This window comes from Lissotriton vulgaris, chromosome 12 (genome assembly GCF_964263255.1).
Source record: "Lissotriton vulgaris chromosome 12, aLisVul1.2, whole genome shotgun sequence".
NCBI lineage: Eukaryota > Metazoa > Chordata > Amphibia > Caudata > Salamandridae > Lissotriton > Lissotriton vulgaris.
In genome coordinates this window covers 764,330,602-764,344,788 of record NC_141700.1, presented here as the reverse complement: position 1 = coordinate 764,344,788, position 14,187 = coordinate 764,330,602, and the positions used below count along the sequence as shown (strand labels likewise).

General features: G+C 43.2%; 1 protein-coding gene across 1 annotated transcript in view; it reads left to right on the top strand.

The window, feature by feature from the left end:
* Positions 1 to 14,187, top strand: part of LOC147678625 (CD5 antigen-like) — a 362,152-nt gene that overhangs the window by 213,205 nt on the left and 134,760 nt on the right. Inside the window, exon 4 of the mRNA XM_086946076.1 lies at positions 12,464 to 12,784. Within this exon, the coding sequence (XP_086802202.1) occupies positions 12,464 to 12,784 (321 nt within the window). The remainder of the gene's footprint in view (positions 1 to 12,463; positions 12,785 to 14,187) is intronic.

Below are 14,187 nucleotides of genomic sequence, written 5' to 3'. Positions count from 1 at the left end.
ACTAAGTCCGCCCGTCATCCTAATGACCCCCTTAGTGTCCGGCACCTTCCATAACTTATTGTAGATTGGAGTGGAAATAGCAAATTATGTATGTTTAGTGTCCAGCACTTTCTTTAAATCAAGTTAGGCTGAAGTAGGAATAGTAAATTAGATATGTTTAGTGTCCAGCACCTTCCCAGATGCAATGTAAGTTGGAGTGGGAATAGTAAATTGTGTATATTCGTGTCCGACACCCTTCCTGATTTAATGTATCTTGGAGTGGGAATAGTAAATAATGTATGTTTAGTGTCCAGCAATTTAGAAAATGTAGTTTGGTTAGACTGGGGAACAGTATGTTATGTTGTTTTATGATGAAATATTTTTTTATATGTAAGTATTGTGGGAGTGGAAATATTAACATATGTATGTGTTATTTTAGCACTATATATATAAATGAAGATATGTTAGGGTGAGTGTTCTAAGTTGTGTTTGTGCAGGTTCTTGTCATTTGAGTTTTATTAATTATATAAATATATATATATATAATATATAAATAATATTTTATTCATAGAAACAATCATTCAAAACAGATTTTGTATTTAAGTAAACAAAGTTTTTTGCAATTATAATACAGCAAAATAGAAAGCGATAAAAGAGAAAAAAATGCATTTGATTTTTTAATTCATATTTTTTGAACTAATGATAAAAAAGTCATTGAGTGCATTTTCTTTTATGTACAGTATTTTTTCGGTATTTTCAAAGAGCAAATTAACCCGTTTAGCGCGTCGAACATTCCGCCCCAGTGCGGACGTTCGATCGCGCTAACAGGATTCGGACGTCCAACGGTCGTGCGCAGCACCAGCGAGGTAGTGCACGCGACGACCGTTGGACGTTCGCAGCACGGAAAGGGTTAATAGTAAATTGTTTGTTTTGGGAATATAACATATTTTGAAATATTTTAAATGTAGTAATAAAATTTTTCAAAATATGTAATTGAGTTTTTTGAAGAAATATATACATTTTATATTGAATTTGTAACAGATACCTATGAAACATTGTATACAATTGTTTATATTTTATTAATATATTTAATAATTAAATAGAATGTAAGTTGTTATTTAATAGGTATTTTACACATATTTTTGTGTGATATATTCTTTTTTGCTTTATACGTAATATGTTTGATAATAAATAATATTATAAATTTATAAAATAATATTTAATGTATAAGGAACATAAACTTTATATAGTATGAAAATATATTTTTGTGAACACATTACAACTTTTTTTAATGTATGTGAATGATATTTTATATATATATATATATATATCTTTATAAATAATACAAATATATGAACATTTTTAGAATATATAGTGAAAAATATTAGGGGGAGATTAGGATGCGCCCGCCACACTGGCGGGCACATCCTGAATTTTTAACATGGCGGTGCTTTCAGCAGCACCCGCTGCAATGCCAAAAATGCATGTTGTGCATATGCATGCACAACGTGGCAGGCACCGCACGGTGCCTGCCATGTTGTACATGCACATGCAGGGGGGTACCATAGGTACCTTCATGTGCCCCCCACCACCCCAACATCCTGGAGGCCCACAAAGGGCCCCCAACATCAAAATCCGCATGCCCCCTGTCTGCATCCTGATATGGATGGCGGTGTCTAGCAGACACCGCCACCATATTATACTCTTTTCCGTCCGGTCGACTTGTCGACCGGGTGGAAAAGTGGTGGACGGTCTTCCCGTCTGCCTCGGTACCCCCGCCATACTAATATGGCGGGGGAAATGGGTTGCGGGCAGGCTAAAATGTAGGGCAGATCGCCACCACCATGTGGGCGGTGGCGATACTCCCTACATCCTAATGGGCCCCTATGTATTTTGTAATATTTATTACTATATATTCTACAATTTTAATATAACATAAAAAATATTTTTTGAACATCTTACATTGTTCTGTATTTTTAATACATTTTTTATTTAAGCCTTTTATTTTGCATTGACTTCAATGGGAAGTAGACTTTTTTTACTTTAATTAGACAACCTTTTTTGTTTTCAGTAAGTTGATTTTTTTAGGCTATCAGTGTTCTTTTCTGGTTGTTTCCTATGGGAGAAGCTTGCGGTTGGAAGTTGTCGCATCGGTTAAGGTAAGTTTATTTTAATTACTTTTGAAGGAGAGAAGGTAGTTTGGTACTGTTTATGGTTTCTATGCTTTGTTTTCAGTTGTCGTTATGTGGTGTACTACTTTATGTGAAGTAAGGTTAGTGCGACGTAATTTTACTGCCATGGTAGGTTTAAGAATGTTAGTAATATGTAGAGTAGTATGTGTTGCTAAATTGTAAATTTGTTTAAGTTGGATATATAGGGGCTTATTCCGATGTCGGTCGGAAAGCCTCTGAACGTTCATTGAAGGTTTTCCAAAACGGTCTGAGGGTTTCCACCTACATTGCAATCAGCCCCCATCTTTATATTTTATATCTTAAAAAATATTTAGGGTTTACTTATGAATTTTATTTTAAATTTGGTACTCTTAATGTAGATTTAGGAAGTTTTTAGAGTATGAATTTTGCAATGGTTTCTAAGTATTCTAGTCCTTCAGTGTTTAGGTAGAGTCTTACTTTGAATTGTAAATGCTCATATATTGTTATAGTTTGTTTTGTGAATTTAGGTCCCCATTACGATGTCGGGTGGAAACTTTATGCCTGACAACAGCTCAGATTGGGACCTCACCGACTCGTGGTCTGCGGTTCTGCACGACCGATTATGATGGTTCCAAACACCATTCAGAAGGACTCCCATTGACTTCAATGGGAACCTGTGTTCTGACCGACAACACAGGCTCCTATGAGGGAAAATGGGTGTCAGCGGAAAACCTTGCACCCTGTCGCGGGCACCCCATGGTTCCTGCCACACAGTGTATGGTTTTACAGGGGGGGTCCCTTGGATATCCCAACAGACCCCAACCAAAGACCTCAGGATGAGGGGAGTCTTTTAGGGGCCCCCAAAGGGAGCCCCAAAGTCTGTTTACGACAGACTTTTTGTGTCAGACAGGCTGACTCGGAAAGGCTGTCTGAATCTGACATCGTCAGTCGTAACCGCTGTCCATTGACCTGTATAAATTGGCTCTGACTGAATACGTTTCTCTGGATCCTGGTCAGAACCGGTTCAGAATGACTTAACGTTTCCCCTTCCGATCACCATCATCGTAATCGGTCGATCGGAATTGTTTCTGATCAAGTCAAGCGGAGGGATTCCAACAAGGTCTAGGGGAATTCGACTGTTAGTCGGTGGCTTTCCACATGACATCGTAATCAGCCCCATAGTTGTGTTACAGATTGCTCTAGTATTAGTTGTTGGTAGCTTTGTTCTTTTTGGAGTGATTGTAGTCATTTATGTAGGGTGGGTTGAGATATTCCCATTGTAGATTGGAAGGCATTATGCCATCCTTCCAGCACAATCTTGGTTTTTGCTTCCTCGGCTAGGGTACTGTTGTACACATTCCACCATGGCAAGTCGATTTTTGGTTGTCTCCTATGTCCAGACCTATGTAGTCTTCCTACCCAGGTGTCCTCAAAGTAGTTGGGTTGGAGACTTTGAGGCCTATTAATATGGCGGTTGGACTCCGGTCCACCCCCCATTTTAGCGGGAACGGGCCCGCCCACCTGCCATGCGGTAGGCTGCATTCCGCATCTGGCATTTGAACATTTCGGCGGGTGCTGCTGTCTGCAGCACCCACCGCAAGGATAAAATGCCATGCTGGGCATTTTCTTGCACAACGTGGCAGTCACTGTGCGGCGCCTGCCACCTTGTGCATGGACATGTGGGGGGTACTATAGGTACGGCCTCAAGTGTACCACTCCACCCCCAGGGGACTGCAAAGGCCCCCAAAGCAAATCGCCACCAGCCTTTCCATGGCGGCATCACCACCATGGAAAGGCCTTAAAATTTCTACATCCTAATAAGGCTGGCGGTGCCTGCTAAGCAACGCCACCATATTTGAGCCCCTGCTCCACATGGCCGGCAATCTCAACGATTGTCGAATAATGGAATATGGAGGTGGGTAATTCGCGTTACGATGGCGTGGCGGTTGCATCGTTACGCCATCGTAATGGGCCCCTTAGTTTATGTTCATTGGCTTAGTATTAGGGGCTTTCACGTAATAAATTGTAGTGTTCAACGACTTCTGTTATTGGGACATAGTCTAGTGCAATTAGTTTTTTTATTTTATATGCAAAGTTGCTGTTAGTTGCATATTGTATAATAAGGGTAGATTTTTAAAGGTGTCTCCGCAGGCTTTGATTAAGATGGAAATAGCAACCTTGGATTGCTGTGTGAGGGTAATTTTTCAGGATGGCTTGTATGATTGACTGTTCAAAGGCAATGGTAGTTTTTTGGGGGTAGTAGTTATTATTTTCTTGCTTTACTTTAGTTAACAGATGTGTGTTTGTTAGGCACTAGTGCATACATGAAGTGGATGTTGCTCTTATGCTCTTGCCAATGGATTGTGTATAACTGGAAAAATGTTTTGGGACATATTTTAAATGGAACATACATCATTCAAGGATTAATTATCATAAAGAAGGAACTGTTCTATGCTATGAGTTGCAATCAGTTAAGGTGGTATTTGAACTTCACTGAATGTTTTGGGGGCAGGTGGGGTGTCAGTAGCAGCTTTTTTATGTGTGGTAATTAATCTTTTTTAAAGTTGGGATGGAGGTTTATTGCCCAGTTACATGTTCTGGAACAAGGGATAGGATGTCTTTCAGTATTTGTGTTGTGGGTTTCTCAGAGCTAGTACTAGTAGCTTCTAAAACATCTCTAACTTCTATTTCTGCTATGGTAGAGGTGTGGTTATGCTCTTTCACATTTGTTACAGTAGTTTCCTTTGTTGTTGCCCTCCCATAACATGCATTGGAATAGTATTTTGTGCATTTCCAATTATTCTTGTCAGCTGTTTGTTTCTCTTGCGTATATACATAACTAATGTAGCAAAGTAAAAGTTTCCCTTTTTGTGACATTATGAATTTTGTACCTTCAGTCATGTTGATATTTGTTCTGTAATGAGACATTTATAGAGAAAATGTTCACTATTTTAATATGCATTGATTGTATAGAAAAGCGTAACATTTTTCCATTTACTTACATGTTTGGAACTGTTAATAATTTTGGGTTTTGTGAAGTTTTCTGTTGTTCTTTGGTTGCAGTACTTTTTTTCTGTTGAAGAAAAATGTTTTTTTAATTAATTTGTTCAATAGTAATTTTTGTATTTTGGAGGGTGGGTAGGTAGAGGGTATATATGTTTAGGAGTTGTAATTATTGTCTGGACGTCAGAGAAAGCTCGGACTCCTTCTCATTGGTGGTGTTCTCTGCTCATATTCTCTTCCATTAGTGCAAATACCTTGGCTTTCCCTCACACAAAAAAGCTGCTATCATGTACTCTTTTCACCCATAATTTACACATGATTGAAGACCTCTTCCCAGCCAATGGCATCATGAGCACAGACTCTACTTACTTTGGTAAGGCCACACAAATGGATCTTTTTATACTTCAGCACATAGACAATACATTGCACGCCTGGCGGCCCCTGTGCCCTTTGGTCCAGGAGGACTTCCCTCCACTGACATTCGCCATTACTGTGTTGGACGGGGGTGACTGGTCTCGAGACTGTACCAGGCATGTGTCGCCATGAAAACCGAGGAGAGCGGTGGGATCAGGGTTATAATCACAGACATAAACTTATACATTATTAATTTTTATACTGTGCATATACCACACCTATTGATCTGGTTAGAATTGACCCCATATGAACATCCAAATGCCACAAATGCAAGGCAGACAATGCCAGTTTCATGCTACTGGCCAGAACAGCCCTCACGTACAGGAACACTGGATGAGAGTGGTCTCCCTGATATTCACCATGATTGAGCCCATACTTAAACAACATCTGTGAGATCTGGGGCCACCAATTCCACTGCGGTAGCTTGGTGCGAGCGGGAAGGCACTCAAAAGCTAGGTGTAAAGTAGAAGTGCAGCACACACTCACGCTGAGACAGGGAACGCACACAATAAATGACACCACACCCGCTAGTCTTTTTGAAACAAAATGCTTTTATCTAGATTAGGCTCATGGCTGGTAAGTAAATCATTGCAATCAATTTAGCATCAACTCATTAGGCAACATTTCATTGTTTAGGTCTAGGTAAAACCATTCCTTTGAAACTCAGGTAATACTTCTTTAGATAAACATATGCAATAACATTCTTTTAGACATCAGGCCACATTTCATTGCATAGGCATAGGCATCTGCACCAATACTTATCCTAAACAGGTTCTCTATAGCCACATTTCCTAGGATCAGCGGCAATATAACACATTCCTTTAGCACATGGCTCCACCAAACATATACCTCCACTTAAAGGGGTGCAACAGAGCAGGAATACAGTTCTACACTGCAGGGCAGTGTGCATTGAACACACCCCTAACCAGAGGCTAACGTTAGGCCCAACAACAGGTACTCAGTTCGGGCTATCGCCCAGTTCAGGGGGCCCTTAGTCTCCTTTAACTTTGTTCCAGGCGCTTGGGGCCGACTAGGCCCTGGCCGCACTGCCCAGGTCCACCACAGGTTTAATCAGGGCCAACGGGGCCCAACCACAGTCTCCTAAGGGGAGTGGCGGTCCCAGGACCTTCGCCCTACCGCCCAGGGGTATTACCTTCTTCTTCACCCTCCAGGGGCCCTTGCGGCGTGCAGTAGGCTGGTGCGACCTGTAAGCAGGCAGGGGCTCGGACTCTCTCTGGAGCCCCCTTGCCGGCGTTGCAGGCCTCCTCGTGATGGCTCAATCGCCCGGGCCTAGGGCTGGCTAGTGGTAGGGGCTCTCCTCTGTGGAGCCCCGCGTTGGTGTTGAGCCGGTCCCGGGTCTTCTGGGATGTTCCCCAATCTCAGGGCCAACCCGGGAGCAGTGTTGTGGTGGCGCACCCGCAGCCGCCTATCCCAGCGCGGCCTGCGGAGGTGGAACATCCTGGACCAATGGTTGTGGGGCTGGTGGGGGCGTGGCCTGTGACGGGGCCGACGCCTCCGTCACGTGCCAGTGGATCCCGGCTTCATAGGCCCTGAGCGGCCTTCCTTAGTACCACGGCGGACCTCTCCTGGCTCCGGGGGCCGCCGCTGGGGACGGAGGTTGCATCAGGGTTTTCTCGAGTGGAGCGCCAGGGCCGCGGTGGAGAGGACAGGCCCCAGGTGCCTCCAAAGCGGCAGCGCTGCACCCTGGGCTTCCCCCCACATGGCCGCCGAGCCCCAGCAGTGAGCACCACTCCCACCACAGTGCAGGACAGGGACCGGCAGTAGCGGCAAAGGGCGACAGCACCTAGATGGCAGGAATGCAGGCCCCAGCACTAGCGGTAACACAGGTGAGACCAGGGCTGCGGCGGTGAATCAGGCATGCGGCGCTTCAAGGGGCACAGTGCCACCAGTGGCAGGGGGGGGCGGTTGGCAAATATAGCGCTCAGGGTTTCACAGTGCTTTGGGGCACAACAGTTTCCGGAGCCACAGCGCTCGGAGGGGCACAGCAGGAGAGCGCTTTAGAAATAGCAGTTCAGGCAGTCCAGGGCAAGGTAGCTTCGGCAGGACAGCGCAGAGGGGCACAGTTCAATCAGGGAAGCGCTAGGATGGTGCAGCGCTACTACCTGGTCGATCCCCCAGCAGTCCTCCTTGTAAGTAGATGTTCTCTTGCGGCGCTGGATGATTTCTGCGCCCTTCTTATGTAGATTCTTGGGGGTAGGTGAGAAGGGGGTTGAGTTGGTGGTTCAGAGTCAGGATGGTTCCCTCAGCTCACTGTAGGTGGTTCCCTGGGTTCCCCAACGCTGGGCCAGATCAGTGGGTTTGGTAGAGTCCCTCGCTCAGCTTCGAAGGTAGTTCCTAGGCCCAGTCACTTCCAGTGGTGTAGGTTCCTCCACTAGGCCCCACCGCCTAAACTCCTGCAGAGGTTCCCCCAGGTCCAGTAATGCTTCAACTGACAAGCAGGTTTCCCTCCTTTCCTTAAACAACCCTAGCTCAGGTGACCACTCTCTGAAGGTGGCAAGGTGTATCCCCTCCCCTATTCTGGAAGGTTCCAGGAGCTTCCACAGTCTGGGCTATGGGCAGAAAAGGCGGGCTGGCATTGCTACTGTATCCTAATGTCTCAGCCTGCTCCTGACTACTAGAATGTTACTAAAAAGACCACTCCACAGTAGCAGGGGCCTGTGGCAGGCATGTTGGTAGGAGAGAGCACCTGCACCTTAGCACTGATTGGCAGTGGTAAGGTGCCCAGAGACCTAGGTCCAACAGAAAAGATGGTGGAAAAAACAAGGCAAGGGCGAAAAAAAACGGGGTAAGACTACCCTAGGGCTGACAGGTCTAACAACATCCCTTGCTGTTCTTCTTGGGATGTGTCAAAGATGTCCTGAAAAATGTTAGTAGACTCGCTGCAATTGTGTTAGTGCTTGCCAAATGAGGCTCAGCATTGCACCTGGGCAGCAAATATTGTCCCACTAAATCAGAATGGCTGCAATGTATGGTATGCAGCGACATTACTAGCGAGATCTACGCCGCATAACAGCCACCCACCCCCGACCAAAAGACATTTGGAAACCCATGTGTACCTTTTTGCTTATATTGGAAGCAGATATGCCTGCTGACTTCGAAGCTTACTCCCTCCTCTGCAGAGCAAACCATAACTTCACCCTGTTACACCATGCTTTACCCCACCAGCTATGTGCTATTGGAGTTGCAGACCTATGAGCCAGTAAAATACCTAGACCACTGTCACCCCCAGCACCTGATGATTGCTTCTCTACAATATGTGTGTATGTATGCAGCACAACTTGTAGTACCTACCTTCTTGTCTCCATAATGTCAGAGTTTGATTTCTGTATGATCAATGATGATTATAGACCAAGGCCTTGTTTTTGATGTTTTGTTTTTGAAAATGAACAATAAAGTCAAAGCAAAGAGTTAGGACAAGAGGACCAGGAACAGACCTAGAAGTGCCAAAGGGCCTATGACCTTGAGACCAGAGCCCAGAGAACCAAATGGAGCAGAAGCACCAGGTCTCGGGAGTAGCAGGACAAGGGCGGGGACGATTGGGAGGACAATCAACATCCTGTGATTCTGGGCAAATCACTTAATTGCCCCCACAATGTGTCTGTCTATAAAAAGAGTGCTCATGTAAAGCTCTTCAATACCTTCGGGTCGAGTTTGCGCTATATAAGTCTAAACAAAAATCTACAAAAAAGAAGACCTAATAAGAAAGATCAGGACCAGGCGTACCTGATGGTCCAAGAGCAAAGGGACCAGGGTGAGGATGATGTGGATGATCCATACAAGGACGAGGATTCCCATACCTAGGAGAACCAGGAAAAGAGGACCAGGTACAGAAGGAATCAGCAGACCAAATTGCTCAGGATGAGTGGGGTAACAGTCATGGGAACACTCCTGCTTGAACTGCTAGGCCAGGTCTTCCGTGGATCAGAAACAAACATCCTGGGACCTGTTTCACCCCTCATCAGCCAGGCTAGCTTAAGTCCAGTGGCAGGGTGAGCAAGGGACCCACGTCTGGGCATAGACTTGGCCACTTAAGGCTTTCATAACAAACACAAGGAGATGATGGATAGAGTTCTGAAGCTTTTTAACCACTCACCCACAGTCACAGATCTAGGTTTAATCCATTGTTATTTTGCTTACTATGCCACACGAGTTTGCTCAGCATTCCAACCAGCATTTGTTCCTTTTCTATTTACCAAGTTGTCATTTTTTTGCCCTAACAATCTGATGCCTGCAACCTGTATACTGGCATATTTGGTCACACATACACAGATGCTTATACTAGCATTTTGTCACCCCAGCCATCTTTATGTCAGTGCAGCATATGTAGGCAAAAGTTCTGAGGTTTTGGCCACTGCAAAACTGGTATCAGGTATAAACATTGATCCCTTAGACCCTCTCTTCAGTTCACTTCTGGGCCAGCAGAGGACACTTAGAAGGCACCCCACACTTCAGAGGACTGTCTTGCTGTTAAAGGCAAGCTTTGTACTTAAGTGGACTGCCCAGCTGCTATAAGTCTTCCTTAAACCCTCAGAGGACTGCCCTGCTACTTGAGGCCTTCCTTGCTGCTTGAACCCAAGACCACCAGAGTGACTCCAAGGGTGATTTGGCTGCTCTCCTGTTCTGAACTACAGGGATGCAAAAAAGCCCCAACAACTTGAACGCTCCAACTGGACCAAGCCTGAAATAGTTCCTACCCTCCACATGGTTTCCAGCCAATCCTGGACCCTTGGAAAGTGTGCTGACAGTGCCCAAACAGTCTAAAACTAAAATGTGGGCCTTCAAAAATGTTCGACTAAAAGGTGCTTTGAGAAGAGACCGGGATTTGCCTGCTCACCAATCTGCTCAAGGCGCAATCCGGTTGTCCTGACTTTGCTGTAGTTCCCACAACATTCTTCTCCACAGCAGCAAATCCTGTTTAACGTCTCTTTGCAAAAGAGATATCTGGCCCGAGGAGCCCTTCTGGCTACAAATGGCAGCTTCTTCCTGCTGGAGATTTTTGACTTTGAAAAAAGTGACTAATGGCCCGAATTAAATTTTGGCGGTAAGTATACTCCATCACAATGGAAGCATTACTGATGAATATGAATACCTTCTGGGAGAAGCCACACTGAAGATTAGGTGTTTCACTGAGATTTGTACATGAGGTTACAACTCTTAACGTTATTCCTATTTTTGCTGTGCAGTATTTTAGATTTACTAAACTAAGCTCAAGGTAGAACAGTACATGATTGTCTCTGACTTTCAGCTCTTGTTCTGTGGGAGTTTTCTCTTAGAAACAGGATCAATGTATAATGTCTATTAAATTTAAAGAAGGAGTTGAATTTAAAGATGAATATGTACTCTTTATATTCCTATAAGCAGTATATGTCCAAAATGAATTCAGTTTTTTTTTCCAAAAAGCTGTTGATTTCTGTTTCTGAAGATTATATGCTCGAGAACAGGTGGAAAAATAACTGGGAATATGAATGCGCCATCAAGTATTTGGCAAATCCAAAGTCCTCCACAAGAAGTCATTTGCTGCACAAATAGGCAAACACTTAAAAAAGATCATTATACTATCAAACTATTTTTATTAAAAATTTAATATTAAAATAAATGATATTACTCGCAACAATTTTAACAATATATTTTACTATGTATGTTAAAAATAACACTAAAACATTTATATTCTTCCCTGAACTAATAATTTTGTATCATGATATTAAAAACACAATATTTTTTACATTATTTATGTGACCTACAAAGTGGGAAGTTTATGCACAACCATCCTGGGAGAGAATGAGGTGCACAATATTTCTTGAGAAAGGCTAAATTATCTGATATGGAAATTAAGCACAAATAGAGTGCTATATACCATCCTGATACAAACATGGTGATCTGGAAACTCAGTAAAGCTATTTAAAAAATTCAGATTGACAGGCATAAATTGGAGAGAAGAATTACAGAATGAGTTGTAGCATGTAGAATGACTCCACACAACACACAGGTGCTATTGAGAATGAAAACAAAAAACAACACAAGGGTCTGAAAGAGATTGGGTGAGATGGCATACATATCTAGTTAGATTGAACACGAAGGCTGAGTGGTATAGGAAGAAGTTTGATAGGAAAAGGAAGGTAAAGTATAACCGTAAAAGGGTGGAAAAGAATGTGTGTGTGAAAGTTGGGCACAATTGAAGAGTGAAAGTCCCTCAGCAGAGACAGAAAACGGTCCAAGTTTGAAAAATCATTGTGATTTACTAAAATCTATCTATCTATCTATCTATCTATCTATCTATCTATCTATCTATCTATCTATCTATCTATCTATCTATCTATCTATCTATCTATCTATCTATCTATCTATCTACAGCTAGTTTCTGCCCCAAGTTCCATAAAAAGTAAAACATTTCAGGGATACCCAGTCCCATCTAAAGTGGGGCAACTTTGACCGATTTGGCATTCCCAGGGATAGAATACAAATTAGGCCCCATATAAACTCTGTGTTGGGAGTGTAGATGTGAACAATAAATACATGCTGGAAGGGTTAAAAGAAGCACGGTGGCCAGGTCAGCATTTGTGGCATCCCCGGCTCTGGTGGAGCTGCTAGCTACACAGATCTCTGACCAACATATTGGTCACCAGGCCAGTCAACTGAGTCATCATAAACTGTGCTTTTGCCCCAAACGTCAATATATAAATCTTGAAGCCATTTAGGTGGCCTGAAAGAGTTCTGAGTTGCTTATTAGTACTAACCACTGAGCGTAATCTGGTAGCACACTTGTCACAGTAGTTACTTAGAGATGAAAATAGAGGCAGATGGATGTTCAAATGATTTGATGACAAATTTCTCACAAATTAGATTCCTTTGCAATCAGTTTTTCTGACCTGTTCCTTTTCGTCTTTTGCTCACAGGTGGAGCTGATACTATCCGATTAGTGAATTCCGGGGATGCCTGCAGTGGGAGGATGGAGATCAAACATGAGAATCGCTGGGGGACGGTCTGTGATAACAACTGGGATCGAAACGAAGCTGAGGTGGTCTGTAGACAACTGAACTGTGGATCTGCATACATGGCAGGAACCAATAATTCACCATATAAAAATGGGGTCTTCCCTGTGTGGATGAGTGATGTCCAGTGCACAGGAGCAGAAAAGTCTATCTTCGATTGTCCACGCGCTTCCTGGGGAGTCAACAGCTGCACGTACAGGAGGGATAGTTCAGTGCAGTGCACAGGTAAGAGAAGCCAACAGCAATCCTTCAACTCCTTCAAAAAGTAAAAAACGAATAAAAAAATTATAGTTGGGTTATTCAAAAACAGCAACTCATTACTATAGAAAATCATAGGTAAGAAAATGAATGAAATAAGACAATATTAATCTTAATAGATACAGAAAAGCATTCTAATAAGCTGGATTGGATTTATTAGGAGCTAGAGAAGGCAACCAATAGAGAAGGAGGCCTAGTGTGAGAACCCTATATGCAGATGACATGTGTCTAGCACCAGACTTTGTCATTTCTGTCCCTTCAGTATGTGCAGTTTATAAGGTGAAGATGGTCCATAGCAAGGTACAATTAAAAGTTGGAACAGATTGGTTTTCCTTTCAAACTTTTTTTTGTAACATATTTTTATTAATTTTCGTAACTGTACAATTCACACAAACAGTTGTGCATAGCGTGTATATCACACTATAATAGCGATTACGAATACAGAACTATTCTACCCACTCCAACCCCCTTACAGACTCAGCCTTATATTGCTATGTATAATCAGCAGCCAGCACTGCAGTATGGACATTGATATAGACAAACACAGTCATATTCCATGGCCTTTCTAGTATAGAATGTGTGTGCATCAACCCGCAACTTGCCACACATGTTGTTGCAACTGACCCCAGTAAGTGTGATGGGGCCCCCATACTGTATCTGTACATCTGTGACTATAAATTCTTCCAGCAGCCCATTCCAGTCCAATGAAATGGGCTTTTTACGCAGTCCTCTATGTTCCTCCCGCTTAAGTTACTCCCCGTTTGCCCTACCCAATCTAACCATTTCATTATACCAGTCAAGTACCAATGGTGATCTGGTAGTCTTCCACCTCAAAATAACATTTCTCTTAGCCAATATCAAAGGCAAATTTGCGAATTTGCGTCCCTTATCTTCCCTTCTTTCCACTTGGGCCAAATCCTAATATACAATACTCCAATAAGTTCCTGTTCCTTACCGGGGCAACTCCATTCACTATTTGGTATACTGTTGACCAGTAAGGGATCAATCTCTGGCAGTCCCTTATCATATGTAGTAAATTTGCATTTGAGGAATGGCATTTAGGGCAAGTATCTACCATGTCTGTGTTGTAAGCAAACCTCAGCCAGGCCTACTTAGTGCAAGGGTTCGCCCTTCTCTGCACAGAGTCCTCAAACTTTAGGAAGAAGTTGGCAATGAAACTGGAAATATAAAAGCAAATTTTATTAAATCTTTAAAGGTGGTACTACAGCCCACACAACACCCTTCGGTATTGTATCGAGTAGCCCACCGAACTAAAGCACATGGCCCCTTTTATACACAATGAGGGGGTTCAAGAAAAGGTGGTACAAAAGACAAGAGCAGATTCATGACCATACAAGGACATTTTGGAG